This window comes from Neovison vison, chromosome 6 (genome assembly GCF_020171115.1).
Source record: "Neovison vison isolate M4711 chromosome 6, ASM_NN_V1, whole genome shotgun sequence".
Taxonomy (NCBI): Eukaryota; Metazoa; Chordata; class Mammalia; order Carnivora; family Mustelidae; genus Neogale; species Neogale vison.
Window position 1 is genome coordinate 105,947,723 of NC_058096.1, and position 22,141 is coordinate 105,969,863.

The 22,141-nt window shown below is 33.8% G+C and overlaps 1 protein-coding gene across 3 annotated transcripts in view; it reads left to right on the forward strand.

Moving 5' to 3' along the window:
• The window catches only part of ATP11B (ATPase phospholipid transporting 11B (putative)), a 117,291-nt gene extending 99,573 nt beyond the window's left edge, over positions 1-17,718 (forward strand). Inside the window, exons 29-30 of one of the 3 annotated variants that reach the window (XM_044251854.1) lie at positions 9,867-10,000; positions 14,115-17,718. In XM_044251854.1, the coding sequence (XP_044107789.1) occupies positions 9,867-10,000; positions 14,115-14,196 (216 nt within the window). In that variant the 3' untranslated portion in view covers positions 14,197-17,718. Of the gene's footprint in view, positions 1-1,888; positions 2,015-9,866; positions 10,001-14,114 lie in introns of those variants that run through there. The other 2 variants (XM_044251855.1, XM_044251856.1) reach the window with 2 other exon arrangements.
• Positions 17,719-22,141: the final 4,423 nt, after the last annotated feature.

Consider the following 22,141-nt stretch of genomic DNA (forward strand, 5'->3'; position numbering starts at 1 on the left):
TAGTCAACTAAATTTTATATTTAAAACAAGAACTGAAATCAAAACAAATTGAGGATTTGTCTTCACCTTTGGTTGAGTCAAATACATGTAACACAATTCATCCATATGTGCCTTTGAACATCTAATTATTTAACTCTAAGATAATAGAAGAGCTTGTTATTTAAAAAAAAAACAGCTGGCAAACTCTTTGGTCAAGTGAAGATAATTTTTGCATTGTGAATAATCTCACTGTTTTTATGAAATCATATTTTCATATATAGTATTGGCTTAAATCAAGCCATATAGGTTGTTTCTTTGCTTTGGGGTTTTTTTGTTGTTGTTGTTTTTTGTTTTTGTTTTTGTTTTTTTGAGCAATAATAGACTTAAAAAAATGAGGTAAAAATACCATAAATTAGAGAGATCCCAGTTTCTGTAACAATGTGCTAAGGTAGTAAGCTTAACATTCATCTGTGAAAAAGCACAATGAGAACCAGATATACTGGTCAGGTTGCCTTTCCTGCAAGCCACTCTCCAATCAGGTAGTATAGCAGGAAGAGAAGAGCCCTGGTGGGGAGACAGCAGGCCTGGGTGTTAGTGATACCCTTGGTCGTGCGGCTTATGTGTCCTAACCAAATCATTTCACTTCTCTGAGCCTCCAGGTTCTTCACCTATCAGATAATCATTTTACATACTGTGGTCTCTTTATTTATTGTCAGCATCAGAGAGCAAAAGGAAAAAAATACTATGCTCAACCAAAGGCCAAGCAGAAATGCCAGTTGTTTAAATAAGCAGTGAGTGACCACTGGGTGGGCATTTGCTCATACCTGCGTGCACAACAAGTGCTCACATACATCTGTCTATTGATGCATCCTGTGAATTTTAAATACATCTTTTTTTTTTAATTACATTAAACAGTATTCCTGGCTGTGATCCATGGTAGTTTGTTTATTGTGACAAAGAGGAAGATTATGCAGATGTAAAATATCCTTCAGTCGGCTTGGTACTTCTTAAGAACCATTAACACAAAACTATTAACTTTTTTAATGGAAAAAAACTCATTTTGAGTATTTTTCCATCCCCTGTGTTATAGGCAAAGCTATAATAATAGTAATAATAATAATAAGCTATCTTCATATAAGCTTATTGTACTCTTGAAACCAAGGACTTCTATTACTTAATTTTTTATACATGTAAGACAGTCACAGTAGCATTTTCTTGATAGAAATAATTGTTGGTCAGTCCTAAGACTGAGAAAACACATAATGAGGAAAAAATTTGTTTTTTGTTCACTGAAGACATTTTCTTACAATTTAAAAAAGGCTCAGATTAGCATGGCTATGGGAACATACTCCCTAGAAGAAGAAAAAAAAAGTGAAGAATAAAAGTTTGTGTAAATTAGCACTCACTAAAAAGATGCATTTCAAAATAAGGATTAAATTAATTTTGTTGATAAGTCAACCCACCCCACCCTTTACCCACATGTCTAGCATTTGAAAGGCCATGCGAGTGACCCTTCTACTCTGCTAAAGTTCACTTAGAGTAGAGACATCTTTTGAGAAGGGAGTGTAAGAGTTGTGAAAAAGGGCAGACATACCTTTGCAATAAGAACCCTAAATCTCGATGGCAAGGAATTTAGTAGAAGAAATTGAATTTTATTGAAGGAAATCTGGTTTTAATCTAACTTTGTGCACTGGAAAATCATGGCTTAATTTTGTGTGCTTTGTTGTATTCCCCTTAAGAAGCTGCTGTTAGCTCTCTTTTGTGACAGTAAATGAATGTGGTATTGTATGAACATTCATTTATGCCTCACAGATTGTGGATCCCAACTTGCTGTTTTGATTCTAAACCTATTTTACAGTGAAGAGTATTGTTCTGTAATATAAGACTTACTGCTTTTCTGTCCTTCCAGATGGAAGAAGATAAGGGTTCAGTCAGCTCAGCATATGAATTTGCTGAAAGCAAGCACAGAGGGGAGGACAGTAGGCACCTGCTAGCTGAGGCTTGCAGCCAGCAGGACAGTTCTTGCGTGCACTAGGTAGTACTGCGCTGGACCTTCCTGGGGACCTATCCGCTAAGTTCTCATACTTGGGGCATGCTATGGGAGAACTGGCCTGACTTTCAGTTTTTACTTTCCTGATCCTTCATTGTTCTTCATATGTTTACTGTTTTTGTTCACTTGTCTTCCTTTTTTGTGATCTTTACATGTTTTATATGTCCGTCCCTGAATATTTTATTAGTCTTCCTTTGGAGTTAAACTGTGAAATCATACTTCACCTCAAATTCTAGCCTAGTAAGGTATTCTCACACCTGCTGTTTATATTCAGGAAATTCCTTTTCACTTCTTTTGAAAATATGTCATGCTATTTCTTTTATTTCTGAAGTTCTTTTTCCCATTTGAAGTGGCAATTGTGTATCATTTTATACATCTTAATGTAGTTAGACACCAAATTACTTATCTAAATCTGGCTCTTGAGTTAAATGATCCAATAAATGAGTGCTTAGACGTGGTACTGAATAGTTTTCTGTTGACTAATATTTATCAGATTCTCACTTCTTATTTTTCATAAGCTTTGATAGTTTATATCTTTGTAATAAAAAAAGTATGAATTGATGAGGACTTGATTCATTCACATCTTGAGGAGTCAATCCTAACAAACCACTTCTAGACCTTATTGGAACATGTAAAATATTTTGATTGGTAGTAATTATGGATTATTTGCCATTTGTATATTATAATTACTGATCAGTAAGGTACTATTGTCTCATTTGAGATAAAACATCATAGATGTTAAAAATTTCAAACAAAACTGCTTGAAAATTATAAATCTTAACTCTACCATGGAATCAGAGCATAGAACAGATACAGTAATTTGAAAACCCTGGATTATTCTGGAAGACATATTTTTGAAATTAGATTCCTTCAGTGAACTGCCCTAAATTAAAAATGTTGAAGATTAACTATGTTGAAAATGTTGAAGATCAACTCTATTATTATTAATTGAAAAGAATTCAAAAGAATTCAGAACTTTTGTTTTGGAATGCTCTGTATGATTATTTTTACTCTAAATTTATCTTGTATTTTGCTTTGATAAATTGGAAAAATTTTTAGTTTTTAAAAATGGGCCCTGGGTGAGCTGGGCAAAGAGGGGGAGCTGGCCTGGATTTATATTATTCCCTGGATAATCCACAAAGCAGATAATCCAATTGGGACCTGACTGTACTAACCCTAAAAAACTATGACCTCTGTGTTAAAAGTTTCCCAAAGGGTCAAACTCAAGTGAATATTTCATAAGACATGGACCTGGTACTGCTTTGCTTTAATATGTCCATTAAAATGTATAATACAGTTGAGAGATGGGTTCTTAGAATGCTCCTAATAACGGGGGCCTTGTTATGGTTACTTTTACAAAACGTTGATGAGTGAAAATATCTCCTCATCCTGTGATAGTTGGTCTTTCTTCCTATAAACAAGAAGCTAGAAGAAACCTGAAACCATGAATATGACTTTAGTAAAATTGTATTACCCTGACCTGCAGTTTTTCCTGCTTATCACTGAATTTTCATTCATTGAGTGAAGTATACCTTGAATATATTTCTTATATATTTCTGCCTTTGGCATATATTTTGAAATAAAAATCACTTCAAAAAAGTAAGTGTTATGTAATATCCCTCTTTTGTTTTTTTCTGTCTTGACATGGCAGTTGTTTCCTCTAATGGAAAGGTGGTCAGCCTTGCCAAATCAGGCAGAGGTTGATGCTGAGCCCTAAATGTTGTCCTGGGCTAGGACCTTCTAGTCATCTCCCTCCTCTGTGACCTGCCTCTTTGGCGTCCATTTTTTTGTTGTTTCTCTGTCCCTAGATTCCTGGCCTGCTCTGCAGTCAAATGCTCTACCCCTGAGCTATACCCCCTCCTGGCCTGCTCTGGATGCTCTCTTTTCAACTATACCTGGCAACTATAGGGATATCAACAGACTGTTAAGGCCGTTGACCTTTCTCATTGTGGACCTGGATGCTAAGCCCCAGACCTGAAACTTGCCATCACCTATGACAAAAAAAAAAAAAAGAAAGAAAAAAAAGAATAGTTTCAACCAACACAAGTCACCTTCCTCTTCTGTGACAAAGATACTTACATCTACTCTCTCATTTAACAAAGTGAACTACAAAAGGAACAGAAAACTTTAATGGCCTGGATTCAGTTTGCCAGTAAAAGCTATACTTTCCTGAATAAAATTCTGTGAACAAATAGAATTGAACATTTAAAAAAACTACTAATAAGCCTGCCATGAGTAGCAAGACCTGCATAGATACCTGATAAATATACCACTTTACAAAACTAGTGTTATTTTCAAATCTGTGCTGACTTATTTGAGCAAAATCTGGAGGTTGAAATGAAAAAAAAATATTATGATTCATACTTAGAAAACTGATTTTTTTCCTTTATTCTTTTTTCAGAAAACTGAATTCTTAACATTGGCTATACCATGATTTAGTTCATTAATTAATGCTATTCTGATTTACCCTCTCCATTAAAATTGGTGATTATACCATTTTTTGCAGATACTGATACTCTTCTTAAACTTCGGATCTTGTTATTTATGTAACCACATCATTAAAAGGGGGCCTCAGTTCTTTCTGAAACTAGAATAGACCAAATTATTAAAATAACCATACCCAATAAATATAATTCTTATTATATGCTTATTTTCATAGTTAAATTTAGGCAACATATACAGAAATCTCCTCTCTGGAGATCTCTAAAAGACAGTATGGAGATATTTATAACTATCTTCCAAAGTCGTCTATTTTCCTTGAGGAAAAGGAAAGAGGGGAGAGAATATAGAGGAGTGAATGTTGAGCTTTTGAGGCATGTTTTGGGCCTTGAGTGAAAGATAGCAGTCTTCTAAATGTCATTGCTAATCAGCTACCTCTTGCAATTCTGAATAATGAGTTGAAGCTATTTGTTTTAAGGGTTGTTTTAAAGGTTTTATTATTTTTAAAGTTTTTTTTTTCCCAAAGATTTTATTTATTTATTTGACAGACAGAGATCACAGGTAGGCAGAGAGGCAAGCAGAGAGAGAGGAGGAAGCAGGCTCCCCGCTGAGCAGAGAGCCCGATGCGGGGCTTGATCCCAGGACTCTGGGATCATGACCTGAGCCGAAGGCAGAGGCTTTAACCCACTGAGCCACCCAGGCGCCCCCAAGGGTTTTATTATTTTTAACCAAATTTGGAAATCAGTACTTTTTGACAGATTTTGATTTCACATTAAAAAGAAAAACATTTCCTTGAACACCTTTTTTTTTCCCCCATAATTACAGTTTCCAAATATCTTCTTTAAGGCTGTACAAGATTCTCACTTTGATTATATATTTATTATAAAACTGTTTTAAAGACAAAAGAACAAATATGGTTAATAGTTGAATAATTCTTATCTAAATTTAAAAAGACTTGATTTGATTTGATATGTAGGAGCTCATAGGAAAGACTAAATAATTTAAAGATGTATGATAATTTTCTAACATCTAGAAGATTCTAGAAAGATAGGAGATAGAAGTAGAAGCACTGGAAGAAATTTTTAAATGTTTCCTAGCACTGGTATGAAAATAATGGAAATAAGAGCACTGATTAGAATTTATTTCAAAAGGTGAGTTCTAGAAAGATGAAAGTTTTTATTAGCCATACATAATTATGTTGAATCTCCGTAGTTGTTTTGCTTGGCCACCCTTTCAGCTCTAAGATATGTGGTCATTCCTGGGAAGAAAATGTGGTAGAGAGTCTTACCAATGAATCAAAATTTCTGGTAAATTAAAGTGCTGCCAGACAGGGTCTCATTCCCATTGCTTTGCTTTTTTTCTTGTCTAGTATTTATAAGCAGTCAAAAATAAATAAATAAATAAATAAATAAAAGAAGGAAGGAAGAAAGAAAGAGAAAGAAACAAACACACACAAAAGGAATAATTCCTTCTCCTTACTTTGAATGAAATGAGATTTAAATGTTCCACCCTTTTCCTACTCCCACTTAATTGGCAGCTGTGGCTACATGTATCTGGCTGGTCTCCCAGTTCCTGAATATGAGATCAAAGATATGTATATGAGAAAGTGGTAGAGCTTGGAAGTTTGCTGGAGAACAGTGTAGGGTTTTTTACATAAATAGCAGCTTTACAGAAGCACAGTTAACCAGCATTCGGCATTTTTAAAGCAGCTGGGGTTTTTTTTCTTCCTAGAGAAAAAAAGGAAATATATTTTTGCTTAGTTTAAACGGTCATCTTAAGTCATTTCTTTATAATATTTTTGATATTTCGAGAGGTTTACTCTCTCTGGGATTATCTACGTATTAATACCTGTCCTGAGATTTTAAAGTGAGAGGTAGTGAGTGCAAAGCAACATAATTACCTAAAGTCAGATCCAGACCTAAGCTGTGTTCTGGGCATATGTGGTCACTCAAATGCTGCTGACCTTACGGATTTCATCTTCAGTGAATCCTTGAAAGTTGAGCTCCAGCTATACAAGCAAAACACAGTTGTTAAATTATGAAGTACCAGACAAACTCCTTGCTGTCTATAGTTTCTGGTCTAGTTTAGTGTTCCCCAGCCAAATGGAAAGACCAATTTGTTGTTTTCTTGTCTTCTTGTTTTTAATTTCCAGTCCATGATGGACCATTTCTTTGGGAAAATACAATAAAAATGAGTTACAGTTACCCTTGAACAATGTGGGGGCTAGGGGTGCTGACTCTTCGTGCAGTAAAGAATTCAGGTATAACTTTTGACTCCCCAAAAACCTAGCTAATAGCCTACTGTTTACCGGGACTCTTCTCGATAATATTAAAGTACCAATTAACATGTATTTTGTATCTTATAGGTGCTTTATGCTCTGTTCTCACAATAAAGTAAGCTAGAGAAAAAAATCAAAAGGAAAAAAGAATATATTTATAGTACTATATGTGTATCTGTTGAAAAAAGTTTATGTGTAAGTGGACCTGTGCAGTCCAAACCCATCTTGTTTAAGAGTCAAACTGTGCTAGGAAAATTTAAAAGATATTTAAAATAAGCCCTGATTTAAAATTATTATTGGATTCAACAGCTATAAAAGTGTTGCCAAATTGCCATAAAATTTTTTAGTCTCTTATTCATACAGACCAGAAACACTTATCTCCTCATAGGCCAGTAACCAATGTTTTCGGACCAGCACTGACCCATGGATCACACTTTGAGTCACACTGGTCTTTTTGGAAAGGGGCAGGTGTAACAACTACTTTCTTACACTTAGGCTAAACATGTGCTGAATACACATCATACTTTTCTACCCACACATAATTACTCATTCTCTTTGCTTAGCCTAGAATGCCCTTTCTCTCCCATCTCCAGCTACTGAAATCCCATCCAGTCTTTAAAATGTGTTTGACATGCTATCTTTTTCATCAACTCTTTCATGCCCTCCCACCAATACCAACAACAACAGCTGGGTTTGAGCCTTCCCTCCTCTTTTTTAATATTTGTATTCAGCCTCATTACCATAATTATAAGAAGCCAGTATAATGGCATGACAGAGAGATTTGAGCTCTGGAATTAAAGAAATCGAGACGCAAGCCTCAGCAGGGTGATCTTGAACAAATTCTCAACTTCTCTAGTTCCTCATCTGTAAAATGCTTCTGAATATGGTGCTTATCCCAAAACTTTGTTGTAAGTTTTCAGTGAGAATAATCCATGAGAAGCATCTTACATAGGAACTGGCACATACATAGCAAACATTCCATTAATGTAACTGCCATTATTTGTTCCTATCTCCCATCCTATTAACTCACTAGACTGCCATCCCCTCTAGGAACCAGCACAGTGCCTTGTTTAATAAATACAAGTTGAATTTAAGGGCTCATACCATTAAATTATGCAAACAAGCAGAGTAATAGAATTGAGAGAGAGATTACTGATAGTTGGAGAGGTGAGGGAGGTTTCATGGAGACAAAGGTATTTAAACTGAAGTAGGTGTAGGGGGCAGCATTCTGACCATAATTGGTGACAGGCCCTGACATATGCCTGAAGGCAAGGAACACTGCACTGGTTGGCTGTGTGAAGACTGTACAGAAGCATTGGGAAGTTGAGGAAGAAAGGCAGTCTGTGGTCAGGTTATAAAGGGCCTTAAGGCCCCCTTGCAGTATTGTACTTCCACCTTGAGCATGTGGGATCTTTCAAGTCCTGCTTCTGTAGAGGGTGATTTTTGAGATGGAGGAAACTAGGACCCAAGGAGAAAACTGGGAGACATATAAAATTTCCTAAACTATTCTTCTGGATATTAATGTTCTTCCTAGTGTTGATTGATTCCCAGGGACAAGATTTTACTGGGGGGAAAAAAAATACAGTTTGAGAATTGCATTATGTCTAGCTCTCCTCCTGGAGACTGACCATGTGTCCTGACTTATTGAAAGTCCTTTACTCAATAAGCCTGTTTAGACCATCATTGAAATAGTGTTTCTGAAACTTAATTGGCCACAGAACTTTTTTTCATGAGACATCTGTAAACATCTCTCAAAAAACAGTTTAAGAAATGAACATAAATAGTCCTAAACCAAGGGTATTGTAATGAAAGAACAAGTAAAATTTGGCTGTTTCTCAGTGCTCAGCAGACCTTAGAACATTGGGACAGTTAGGTCATTGCCAGACGGGAATCATGTTGTCTCACACTGCTTGCTTTTGGCAGGATTACTGTGAGCAGGTATTTTGCAGGACCTCACGCTTTCCTTATATTCTGAGCACCAGGTTATTTATGTTCCATCATATCCATCTTCTGTCCATTGTGCGCATCTCTACAAATGTCCCCTGTTGTCATGCCCACACTCAACACTTGGTGATTCCCAACCTTTGTGAATTGCAGCACTCTAACAAATCTATTTTTGTTCTCCTTCCTCTATACTTTCCAAAGATTTGTTATACAGTATGTTATATATGTAAAGGAAAATGAATGAAAAACAGTTTGTTTCAAATGATATCCCCTGAGAAATTAAGGAGTACACCTGACCATTTCAAAACCAAGGTTGGGATTCATTGGGCTATGTGATCATACCATTTCTTCCCCTCATTTTAACGGGATTAAGATTATTAGTAGTATTGGCTTTAAGTTATTTTGCTGGGTTATTTATGCCTGAATCAGTATGACTCTTGCATACCTTCAGAAATTAATGAAAATAGTAGTAAGTCATTTGTTTAGTGGATTTCAATACAGTAAATTAAATTAATCGGTAAATTTTTTAAAAGCAAGGTAAGCTGATTATGGGCATAATTGGCACTTAGTGATTGCTTAGCAAGTTATGATAAAAGATGCTTTTTTCAAGGATAATTATAAAATTATAATAAATTTTTAAGGATTATTTCAGTGTATATGTGTAGAGGTGCTTAGAACCCAGCACATAGAAAACATTACATAAGTATTTGCTACGGTTGTTGTTGGTGTTGTTGAAGATTGGGTTAGGTCCTGCCTGATTATCATTTCCCAGTCTTCAGAATGGTTCACACTCCGTTTTTCTCAATTGCTAGACATTTTTCATTGAAATTACAGGAGCATTTCACCTAAACAAAAACTCAAGAATTAGAATTCATTGAGTTTGAGTGGTTGATATAAACCATTTTGGCGGTAATAAATTATTAAAATGAGACATTAAAATCCAAAATCTTTATAGATTTAAATAATAGTCAGCTACTTATTTTTATATAATTATTTTATTCATCTTTTAATTTAGGACACAGTGCCTTTTAAAGCCTTCCATATATTTTCATATTATAGAAAACATTTATATACATTACTTTTGGTTTTAAAGTGCTTGTTGTCTTCTTTTTTTTATGCTTTATAGAAATCCAGATCTATAAATAACTAATTTTTTTTCTGCTTTAACTCCTCCAGCTTACTGAAACAAATTCAGGTATCAAGTGCTTGGACTCCATGTGCTGTTTCTCAGAGGGAGAAACAGCGTGCGCATCTGTTGGAAGAATGCTGGAACGAGTAGTAGGAAGATGTAGTCCAACCCATGTCAGCAGGTGTGAAATTTCTCTAAGTAGCCTTTGCTGCAGATGAGTGTCCTATAAACTGGAACAGGATGAACCTGCGTCTCTAGATACCTAATAAATCAGCAGCTGGTTTTACCAACTGAAGCGGGTGGTGTGCTATGTATTAGCACTCTTTGTTGGTAGATTTCACTTTGCGGTTTTTGGGGTAGGGGGCTCTTTCACTAACAAAGGAAAAGAAAGCACCTTTGAAGAGACTTCATCTAATGAACAAAAATTTTTGCTTTGCAGTCTTTCTATAATGTGGTGAATAGGAGTGTGTATATGATACTTACTTAGTTTTTATAACTTTCTTTTTTTATTATACCTTATATTACTATTTTATTTTCTGTATTTTTTTATTTGTTTGCTTTTTGTATTTACCAAATAGTCTACACATAATAGTAAAATCAAAGGATTTTGCTTCTCTTACTCTTCATGTATATTTTCTGGTCATCCATTTGAGACTTTAAGGTATTTATAAACACAGAAGGCTGTATTTCTGCTTTCTTATACCATTTTATCTCTGTAATGAGTTTTTAAAAATGAGTTGTGATTTTTTTTTTTTAACTTGCTGTTCACGGTCTAATTAGAAGTTTATAAGTTAGAACCGGCACGTTAAATTATGGTTTAGAAGAATCTTAGCATTTCTGTCCCCTCCCAAATCTATTTCTTGAATTAGGTTTATCAGTGCTTTCTTTTGTGGATCATAACAGAAAATGCCATGTTTTGGTAAATGCTACTTAAATTTATTTAAAAGTGAAATGGATTCATTTCTTCATATAGTTTCCAAGAGACATATTATTCAGGGGACATTAAGAAGTAGAAATAACTTTTTTCATGCTTTGATGTTCTTAAGATGAATTCTATCATATCCCTAAAATGAGAGCAGCAGTGCACCAGTGTGCATGAAGAGTTACAGACGGGCAAGGATAGATAGATGTACATTGTCCACCATGTACCACATGAATAATCACTTTATATGTGTGCCGTGGCATGGAAAAGGTTGGAAAATACCCCAGGGTTAGAGAATAGAGGATGGAGGATGAACTATTATTACCTTCTGATAAAATAACTTAATATTTGCTTAGATTTTGTTTTTAAAATGAGTAATTATCATTCATGTATCATAAAATTCAGGTAACACTTATTGGCAAACTTATTAGTTCCCACTTTGCCTTTAGTTATGGCCGAGTCTTTAAGGTACAGTTGCATTTATAAATAGCATTCTTTAACATATGTGTTTTCAGTCTCCATTTATTGATTATAACATGTCATCAAAAATATTTCCATAATGCTGTGGTATCATTTTGTAGTAATTTTATTCTACATAAAAGAATTACTGTGAGCAGTTAAATTTATTGGGACTTGTGTATTTTGACTTACACAATTGTATTATAAAATGCATTACTAAAAAGCAGCTCTGTCATGTACCCAGGCCACCAAGTTTTCCAAAAGGAGTTTCAGAAGGACCTACTTTATATTATTATTTTACTTATTAAGACAGCTTTACTATTTAGGATTAAAGTGGGAGTTAGACTAAGAGACTGCTATAGAACTTCCACAGAATTTTTTAAATTTCTGCCTCAACAGGAAGTTCTCTTTAATGAAAGTATGCATCTTCACTAACTATTAAAAAACTGTAATTAATTTTAAATAAGCCAAAAATTTTTTTTGCTATATATATATTCTCATTGTTTGATATCCATTATTCAGGTAATATGCCCCCATTTTTATACTGCATTATCCCTTTGAACCTGCCCCTGGAAATAGGAGATTTATTTCAGCACATTCTCCTATCATCTCTACTTTTTTTCACTTAAAATTGTATCATAATATTTTCTTTTGTAAGATTTTATTTTTTATTTTTCTAATAAAATGTTTAACATAATTATCTTATTTGACAGACTATAAATATCTTACCAGTTATGTCCAACATCTCAGGTCATATTATTGCTTAGTACTGTTGTTATCCTTCTTTTTTCCTCAAGTGAATAATTTAAAGTCTTTTAAGATCTGTTCAGTTTTTTTCTAGTGGATAAAAATCATACAATATGAAAAACCACTTGGTGCTTTTCCAAGGACTATATGGAAATTGCCATATATCCATTAACATTACCTTTAAAATTAGAAAGTCATTTTGATATGTAGAGTTTTGTTTTTTACATATATTTGTATTAGTGAAAGACTTTTGGCATTTCTCTTTTGATTTTGGAACAGCCTTTATTCTACATTTCTATTTCATGTCTAACTTAAAAGGTGAAGCAAGACTAATACTTCTGTTACAAGATGTAGAAGGCTTTGGATATTTGTTCTATTAACCTATTAAACATAAGAGGTAACAAGCATCACTTGAGAAATACAACCAGGGCTTTCATATGCACATTATTCCACTGATTAAAAACTTTTACCATCCAGGCACAAAAATTGTTACATTTTATTAATTGATGTTTTCAAAGGAATATGCCATATTGCAGGCTTTGTTTCAAGTGTAGCATCATGATGCTATATGAAGGATATGCCATGTCATACACTAAAGGCTGTACTTCAGCAATAAATTATTTTCTTTATGCGTTTTACCAATAATTACTTTATCCTAATCAAACCTATTTTCTAAATAGAAAGGACTTAATATGTAGGTCCATATTTAATGTTCTGTCAAATATGACATTTAACATATGAATGCACATGCATGCTTTGAAAGATAAAAAGAAACCTTAACTAATAAAATTCTCCTGTGTAAGCAATTGTTGGAAAAGAGGAAAAACTAATATAAAATACTGGCAATTTGGGAATGGAAACTTGACTCCTGATAATTAGGGTGTTGGGAGTTATGTTTTGTCATACCTATCTAAGCATACTTTTTCTTGGATAAATATTTTTAAGAAATGTTCATAGACTCATTTCATTCATTTATTTTATAAATACTGCCTGCTATGTACCAGTTGCAGTTCTAGGTACTAAAGAGAGACGATAGTGAACAGGCCCTTCCTTAAACTACAGCTTTTAAGGTTTTCTGGAAACTAATAAAATTAGAGAATTTGTGAACTACCAGTATGGTTGTAGCTTATTTGTGTTCCTCTTTGCCAACTTTGTAAAATTTCTAGGTTCCAAACTTCATTATCACTGTGCTTGCTTAATTGATTTATAAACTTAAACTATATACAGAATCTCAAGGAAACAGTGGATATTTGATGAGTGGATTTAAGTCATTTTAAATGATAGTCTCTTCCTCTAACGTCTTTGTTTAGGAAAATGGAAACCCTGGAAAAAGTTACATAAAATGTATTTATTGTTTAGTACTTTTAGTCCTTTAAGAAAAGCCACCTTTGACTTGGAAATCCCGATACTGTCCTTGAAATGGGTTAGGCTCTTGTAAGCATGGAAGGCTATTTCTGGTCTTGAGTTATTTTAGCTTAAGTTACTAGAGCTGCAAATAAAGCGTTATGTAATTAATTGCTTATAGGCCTTATTATTCAGACAGTAGTTAAATTTTCCAGACCATTGGAGGTTTATTTGTTCTCAGTTAAGTGAAAACCCTACTGAGTCTCAGCTGTCTTTGATACCTATTGAATAAACCATTTACTGCATTCAAGCTAATTATGCTAAAATCTTTAGAATAGAATTTATAGGTGAACAGAAATAGTATAATATAATATGAACATATTACCATTTCATTCTAAAGCTTTTGGTAAGTGGAATGTATGTTTGCTTCTGTAATGTCAAAATATAGCCTAGTTGCTTTTCAGTAAAACTGGCTGTGCATAACTCTTATAACATACTTATTTTTTATTGTATTGTTAAGATTTTAAGAGCATCTCCTGCTTTACTACTTACAGAAATTGTTTTAATGCTAATGAATGTCTGAATTTTGGCTAACATTTTATATAATGACTAGAGCATTATTTTTTCCAAGTTTTTGTATTCTATAAATAGACTGGTCATTCAAGGCTAGTATGAGAACTTCTCCTAGCTCTTAAAAATGAACCAATACGTGATTATTTTAATATTCAAATTGCATTTTTGATCCTTAGTTTTAGAGTAAATTTTTGTCTCACTTAAAACATAGGTACTGGTGAGCCAAACTTTTCTCTTATTGTTACTTTAGATCTTGGAGTGCATCGGACCCTTTCTATACCAACGACAGGAGCATCTTGACTCTCTCCACAATGGACTCATCTACTTGTTAAAGGGGCAGTAGTACTTTGTGGGAACCATTTCAACTCCTTTCCTAAAACTCAGTGTGATCATCCTGGTAATGGCCACACTAGTTCTGTAGAATTACTTTCTAAAATTTCTCAAGTATTTCATACCCACTCAGAGTTATAATGGAAAACAAATAAAAAGCATTAACATAACCTCCTTTCAACCCCTTTCATTTAAATCCGAACATGTTAGAATTTGTGAAAGAGACATTTTCTATCTCTTTGGGTTGTCCCTCATGCTTATGGGACTCCTAATGGCATTTCAGCCTCTTGCTAAGGCCACTATATTTTAATATCAAGGTAGAAAAGGGAGGTAATTCCTAGTTAATTGTATTTTTTTAGTATTAGTTTGGTTATCGAGTCTTCTATTCAAATCTGCTTCTGTAAATTTTGCTGAAAAGTTTGCCTTGAAAACTCTATTTTTTTATTAGAGTTATATTTGAAACTTTTCATGCGAAAAGTTAATGTGAATAGAAAGGAATTTTGGTCCCTCGGTGACCCATGTTGTTAATTCTTTAGTGCTTTCTAAGTTCACAGAGCAAATTAGGAGAATGCATTTCCCATCATTATTTACTGCATTGTGGGTAGTAAATATATACCAAAACCAAACTTCTCTAAATACTATAACACAACCAGTAAATTTAACTATATACATGCAAAGGGTATATTATATATATAAATCAGGAATCAAGTCCATTCACCAAATTTCAAGTTGATGTTTACTAATATTTTTGTGATGGAATACAAAGAACCTATAGTGGGTAAATTACATACCATTAGCATATTATTATTTAATGTGTTTATCATTGGATCTTTTGCATGCTTTAATCTGGTTAATATATTTAAATTTGCCTTTTTTTTCCTCTCTATCTGAAAGCTCTGTTTATAGTATTTTATGACACTGTTGTAAAGTTCGACTATATCAATAAAAAACAAGTTTGGACAGTATTTAAATATTGCAAATATTTTTAATCTTATAAATCAAAATATTAGGGTAATTAAAAAGATAAGAGACTCTTTCTGTGGCTAATTTAGAATTGCTCTTGCCTTTCAGTAAGCTAGCATTTAGAATAAAGGATTTCATGTGAGAATCCTGTTATTTTTAGGTTAGTATATGTTATCTAAGTTACAGTAGACTACCACAGTAAAGTAAAATCTGTCCTGTGTCCCATTACAAGGTATATTTTTAGGCATGCCTTCAGGATGTAAATGAAAGTTTAAAGTTCTAAATCTTAAGGGGTAATGGCAGCATAAATTAAAATGCTAAGAATGATTAATCAGGTACATATTGCTGTATTTCAGTACTTAATTGCCATCCTGAGTTTATCATATGATCAATGTTGTCATTTGTTTTGGTAAAAAATAATGTCATTTTAAAATTTGGAAATGATTATTGGCTAAAGAGCTTACCAAGCTCTAAGTATATGATTGTGTACATATAAATTGTATGGAAATGGTTAAATAAGGTTTTCCAAAATTTTCTCTTGAGAATATAATAATTCCTTCCTGTAGATTTATTCTTCAACCTTCCACCTCTTTCCCATCTCATGAATATAAGACTTCTGGAATTGGGCTGGTAGGGAAAGAATGGTAGAGTCAAGAATTAAGACTTTACCTTGTTTGCTAATAAACTTTTTTTTTTTTAGTTTTCTTGCTAACGTAATGTTTGTTTCAATAATGCAAGGATATTAGATTATGAATTTCAGCTTAAATATTAATATTCATTAATAGCCCTTCTTTAACTTAGATATTCCAAAATTGAATTCAGGAATCTACTATGATTCTGGCAATACATTGAAGGGATTATACAGTGTACAACATATACATTTACCAGTTCATGGTCCAGAAGAGGAAATATTGCAGAAAATATTCAGTTAGGGTAGTTTAGTGGAAGATGACTCAGAATTTGTTTTTTCTTAGAATGTCTTATAAAATATTTATATTAAAAAATGACATTTATAGTGCTGCATTACATCTTCCTTAACAGTTTACAGTGTTTATTTGCCATTAACCAAATTGACTATTGACACTAGAGAAGGACCACAAAACCATCAAGCAGTCTCTGACCAACTGCAGCAGTAGAGGTCAGCCAGTCTATATGGTGCTGAAAATGGGATTGATGTAATTGTCTGCATTGACTATTTAAAGTTATTTAAGAACTTTATGTAAAAAAAAAAAAAAAAAAAAGTAGATGGCATGTACTGATACACTCATCCTACTCTGTTGAAAGCTTCTTTTTAAAGGAAAGTTAAAAGAGCTTTCTTCAGTTTATTTAAGAAAGTAACTATTGTCTATAAGCTTTAAGTAGTTTTCTAGTGTTAATACTCATATTTTAAAACTTATTATTTAGCCAGTAATCACAAAAAAAGTCCCCTTTGCATATTTCTTTAAAATTCTTCGGAAAGTATGATGTTGGGAATTAACTTAACTCTTAAACCTGCCAAAACCAGAGTAAGATGATACATGTGTTTTTACTAATTGGTGGTCTCAAATCTATTTGCCTCACTTTCTTACCTTTACCTACCTAGTCTGAAGGCTGTAGCCCTGAGGATAGTAGCAAGCACCAAGATGGTTTTCGAAATTGCCCATCAGCTACTTTAAAAGATAACTCAGTACCTTGCCTCAGCTTTAGCAAGCAGTAGGTTCACCTTAGAGGATTATAGTATGGGCCAGTAGAACTACAGCTACCAGGCTTGCCATGGAGTTGAGAAGAAAGAAGGGGAGAATTTACAGTTTGAATCTCTCTTAACTACCTTCCTCCTTGGGTCTCAGTCTCCATGATGTCCACAGGTTTCCCAGACCTAATCCAAACTCTGGCACTGTCCTGAGTAGGAGGACAAATCACCACATCAGGAAATTCCTTTACTCAGACCAGGCCATTTCTGCTATAAGACTGAATTGTGGAATGGGGCTTGTGTGGGAAGCTTGAGACTCCTATCTGATAGGCAGAAGTCAAAGCCACTAAAAAAATTTACAGTTAATACCAAAAACATTTTAAATATGCTACTCTGAGAAGTTCTTGCGGGGCAGGGAAAAACATCTATGCTTGTGTTTTCCTGTTGAAGTAGGATATAAGGAGGTATTCATAAAACAAACCACCAAAGAGTTATGTAAAACATGTTTTATTAATTTTGGTCCTGCTTCTGAGACATTTTTATTTCTATCTTGAAATGAGTCATCTATTTTCATAAAAATAGAACATTATTAAAGTGCTGTTTATGTGAGAACACTTGAATGATTTTCCTACAAAAAAAATAGATAACAACTAATGATATGTTTGTAGTAATGGTGATTGTCAGATTTTTATGGGGAATTAGTAGCTGGAAATACTGTAGCAACACTTGGTTTAAAATCGAGGACCTCAGACACTGTGGCTGTCCAATAAAATCCTTTAAAATTTCTCTGCATTGTCAGTAAGTGTAAGTTACTTATTGTATAGCTCTCAGTAATTTTTTAAAGTTTATGAAATTATATTTATTGAATAAAAATTTTCCTACAAAATTAAAAGTGGTTTTTTTTTTCATTTTTCATTCTTTAAGCATTTTAAGCCTCTCTCTGCTTGTCATAGCTAACATTGCCAAAAACTTTTTTGATGAAATTGTATTACATTTACCCTCCATACAGTACAGGAATACTATTACGCCTTTCACTGACTCCACTGTCAAAAATCTGTAAGTTTTTGGTTTACCCAGATTTTATAGATCAGTACAGCTCCTGAAAAGGGGCCTGATAGAAATGTCCCAGCTATAAAGACCAACACACTTCGACTCATCACTCATGAAAAACCAGCCAATATGAACTTAGAAATGAAAATATGTGCTTTTTAAAAAATACTGCTGATATGATGTCAATTTACATATAAAATATTCTGACCTCCTAATGACAATTATATTTCCTTATGCTTTCTCAGTTGCCATTTAAAGCACACACAACTGTTTAATATATGTTTATTATAAGGTAAGCTATTACATTTGCCTAAGTGTTATATATGCAGAGAGTGACAATGTATGATATATTTTTTTTATTTCTGAAATGAAATCATATCCTGGCATATAAATAATACCCAGGCATCTGTTTTTATTTAAAAAGTAGCTGAGGGTTTGGACTATCTTTAGGGTAACTTCAAGTCTTTAACTTCTATGATACAATGTGAGGAGTAATGTTCTTTGAATTAGAAATTTGGGACAAAAAATAAAGCTTTATGAGCAGCATTTCACCAGAAAATTTAGTGAATTCAGAAACAATTGAAGTTTTATTTTAAAGAGCTGACTCAAGGACAAACTTGTAAATGGAGATAGGTAAACATGTCTCTGTGAACAACTCTTTGGAAGTGGTAGACCCTGATAAATCAGGGGAAATGGTTTGTCTTCAAGTAAAATTTGTGGACAGTTGATTGCATAGATTTTAGAATTCTTTCATTTTTGACAAATCTTTACATCTGTGTGATACTTACCTAATCCAGATAGAGAATTTAACACCATTTCAGAAAGTTCCCTTTTGCCACTTTCCAATGAATTCATTTCTCCTTTTCTCCCTTGCAACCATTTTTCTATTTTTTATTGTCATAGGGTAGTTTTACCTGTTCTTGAATTTCATATAAGTGGAATTATACATGTTCACTTCTACATCTGGCTTCATTGCTCAAAATGACTGAGATTCCTCAACTTTGTTGAGGAATAATATACTTGGTTTCTTTTGCTACTCAGTAGTGTTGATTTCATGAAGACCATACAATTTATCCATTCTCTTATTTATGGACCTTTGTGTTATTTACAGTTTGGTGTGATTATAAATAAAGTTATGAGCACTATTTCTGAACATGTTTTCATTTCTCTTTTAAGATAACTGGAATTTCTGGGTCTCAAGTTCTATGTTTAATTTCATAAGAACCTGCTGAAAAGTTTTCCAACGTTATTGTATATGCCATTTTATGTGCATTTATTTGTATGCAGTTAAGATAGTTCCAGTTCTATTATATCTGTAGTGTGATAACTACTGATGCTTAACTCCTTTTCAAAATATGCTTATTGGCAGTTTCTTGTTTTGGGGTTTTTGTCTGAAATTCCTGTTCAAGTCTCTGACCATTTTTTTCATTAGACTGCTTGTCTCATTACAGAATGGCTGGAATCCTTTTTATAAGAATGTAAGTCCTTTGTCAGGTGACTGTATTGCTCACATTTACCCACCAGTCTGTGGCTTGTCTGTATACAGTTGACCCCTGAAAAATGGGTTTGAACTGCATGAATCAACCATGTGGATATTTCACAGTACTATAAATGTATTTTCTTTTAAATTTTTCTTAACATTGTAAGAATACAGTATGTAATACATATACAAAATATGTGTTAATCTACTTTATGTTCTCAGTAAAGCTGTCCAATCCAACAGTCTGTTAATAGTTAAGTTCTGGGAAGTCGAGAGTTACAAGTGGATATTCAAGTGCATCAGAGGTCAGTGCCCTTGACCCCTGTGGTGTTCATGGGGTATTTTCTTAGTGGTGACTTTGGGTTGCAGAAGGAGTGTTGTATTTTGACGAAGTCCTTTTTTTTTTTTTCTTTTTATGGTTATATGGTTTTTGTGTCTTGTCTAAAATACACTTGTCAAACACAAAGTAATGAAAATATTTTCCTCTGAAAACATTACAGTTTTCACTTTTATGTCTATGATACATCTGCAGTTCACTTATATGTAGGATAGAAGGCAAGGATTAAGGATCTTCCTTCCTCCTAACCCCCATAAGGCTGTTTGGTTTAGCTCCATTTGTTGGTAATATTCTCTGCTTCCATTGAATTCATTGGGAGTCTCTTTTTAAAATTAACTGACTGTAGGGGTACTTGGGTGGCTCAGTTGGTTACCCTAAGGTCATGGTCTCAGGGTTGTGAGATTGAGCCCTCTGTGGGGTTCTGCGCTTAGCACCAAGTCTGCTTGAGATTCTTTCCCTCCCCCCCCCTCCGTACCCCTCCCCCTGCTCCTGCACACACACATTCTCTCTCTCTCTAAAATAAAATCTTTAAAATTAACTGACAATAAACGTGGATCTATTTTTGGCTCTCTGATCTATTCATTTGTCCTTGTACCAATAACACAATATCTTGATTACTAGAGGTTTTTGGGTTTTTTTAAGATTTTTTTACTTATTTGAGAGCGGGAGAGATCGAGTATGAGCAGGGTGAAGGGGCAGGGGGAGAGAGAAATGTAGACTCCCCACTGAGCAGGCCAGAGCTCCATCCCCAGATGCTGGGATTATGACTTGAGCCCAGAAAAAGCAGACGTTACCTGACTAAGCCACTCAGGCACCCCTTGATTACTGTAATTATATACTGAAATTTGAAATCAGGTAATCAAAGTTCTCTTTGTTGTCAAGATTATTATGGCTATCCCAGGTCCTTTAATCTCCATGTAAATTTTGAAATCAGTTGAGGGTCAATTTCTAAAACAAAAAATCATATGATTTTGATTTGGATAGTTCAATTTGGAAACAAGTGACATCTTAACAATATTGAGCCTTCTCATCCATAAACACGTATCTCTCCATTTGTTTTCGGTCATCCCTAATTTATCTCAGGAATGCTTTATAGTCTTCAGTGTTGACATCTGGCAAACCTCTGTTAAACTAAAATTTGTTTTTTGATGCTATGGTAAGTGGAATTGTTCTTTCATTTATTTTCAAAGTACTCATTACTAGAATACAGAAATGCAATTAATTTTTGTACTTTTGACTCTAACCTAAAACCTTGCTCAATTCATTCAATTCTAGATTTTTTTTAAATTTTGTGCAGAATCTTTTCAGTTTTCACAAAAACAGTCATGTCATTTGAAAATAGTGACAGTTTCAGTGTTTTTTTCCAATCTTCATGCTCTTTGTCTCTTGTTATTGCCTTATTGCTCTGGCTAGAACTTCCCTGGGGAATGTTAATTAAATACATGTGGTCAGAACTGTGAATAGGTGTTGAATTTTGAAAATGCTTTTTCTCTGTTTATCAAGTGATCATATTTGTTTGTTTGTTAGTTCAGTATTATGGTAAATTACCTCAGTTTATTTCCAAATGTAAAGCTAACTTTATATACCTAAAATAAATTTCACTTTGCTGTAAAATATTATTCTTTTATATATTACTGTTTGGTATAGTAATATTGTATTAGGAACTTTTGCATCTGTGCTTATGAAGGATATAAGGTTTGTAATTTCATTTTCTTTATAATGTCTTTATCAGATTTTGGTATTAGGGTTATGCTGGCCTCATAAAACAATTTAGGGAGTATTTCTCCCCTCTTTTTTGAAAAGAGTTTATGTAAGGGTAATATTATTTATTTTAATATTTTGAATTACCATTGAAGTCATATGGGCCTAGAATTTTTTGTTTGTGGGGATATTTTTTAGTAGGTGTTACTTTTTTTTTTTTAAAGATTTTATTTATTTATTTGACAGAGAGAAATCACAAGTAGTCAGAGAGGCAGGCAGAGAGAGAGAGAGGGAAGCAGGCTCCCTGCTGAGCAGAGAGCCTGATGCGGGACTCGATCCCAGGACCCTGAGACCATGACCTGAGCCGAAGGCAGCGGCTTAACCCACTGAGCCACCCAGGCGCCCCAGTAGGTGTTACTTTTTATTGCTGCTGCAACAGATTACCACAGACTTAATAGCTTCAAACAATACAAATTTATTATCCTAAATTCTGTAGGTTAGAAGTCTGACACAAGTCTTGCTGGAATAAAATAAAGTTGTGAGAGCAGGACCATATTTGTCTTCTGAGGCTTACAGATTTTTTTGTATAATTGACACACAGTAGTACATTAGTTTTAGGTGTACAACTTAGTGATTTGATCAGTTCATACATGATACTGTGTTCATAAGTGTAGCTACCATCTGTCCCATTACATCATATTCCTTATGCTGTGACTTTCATTCCCATAACTTATTCATTCCATACTT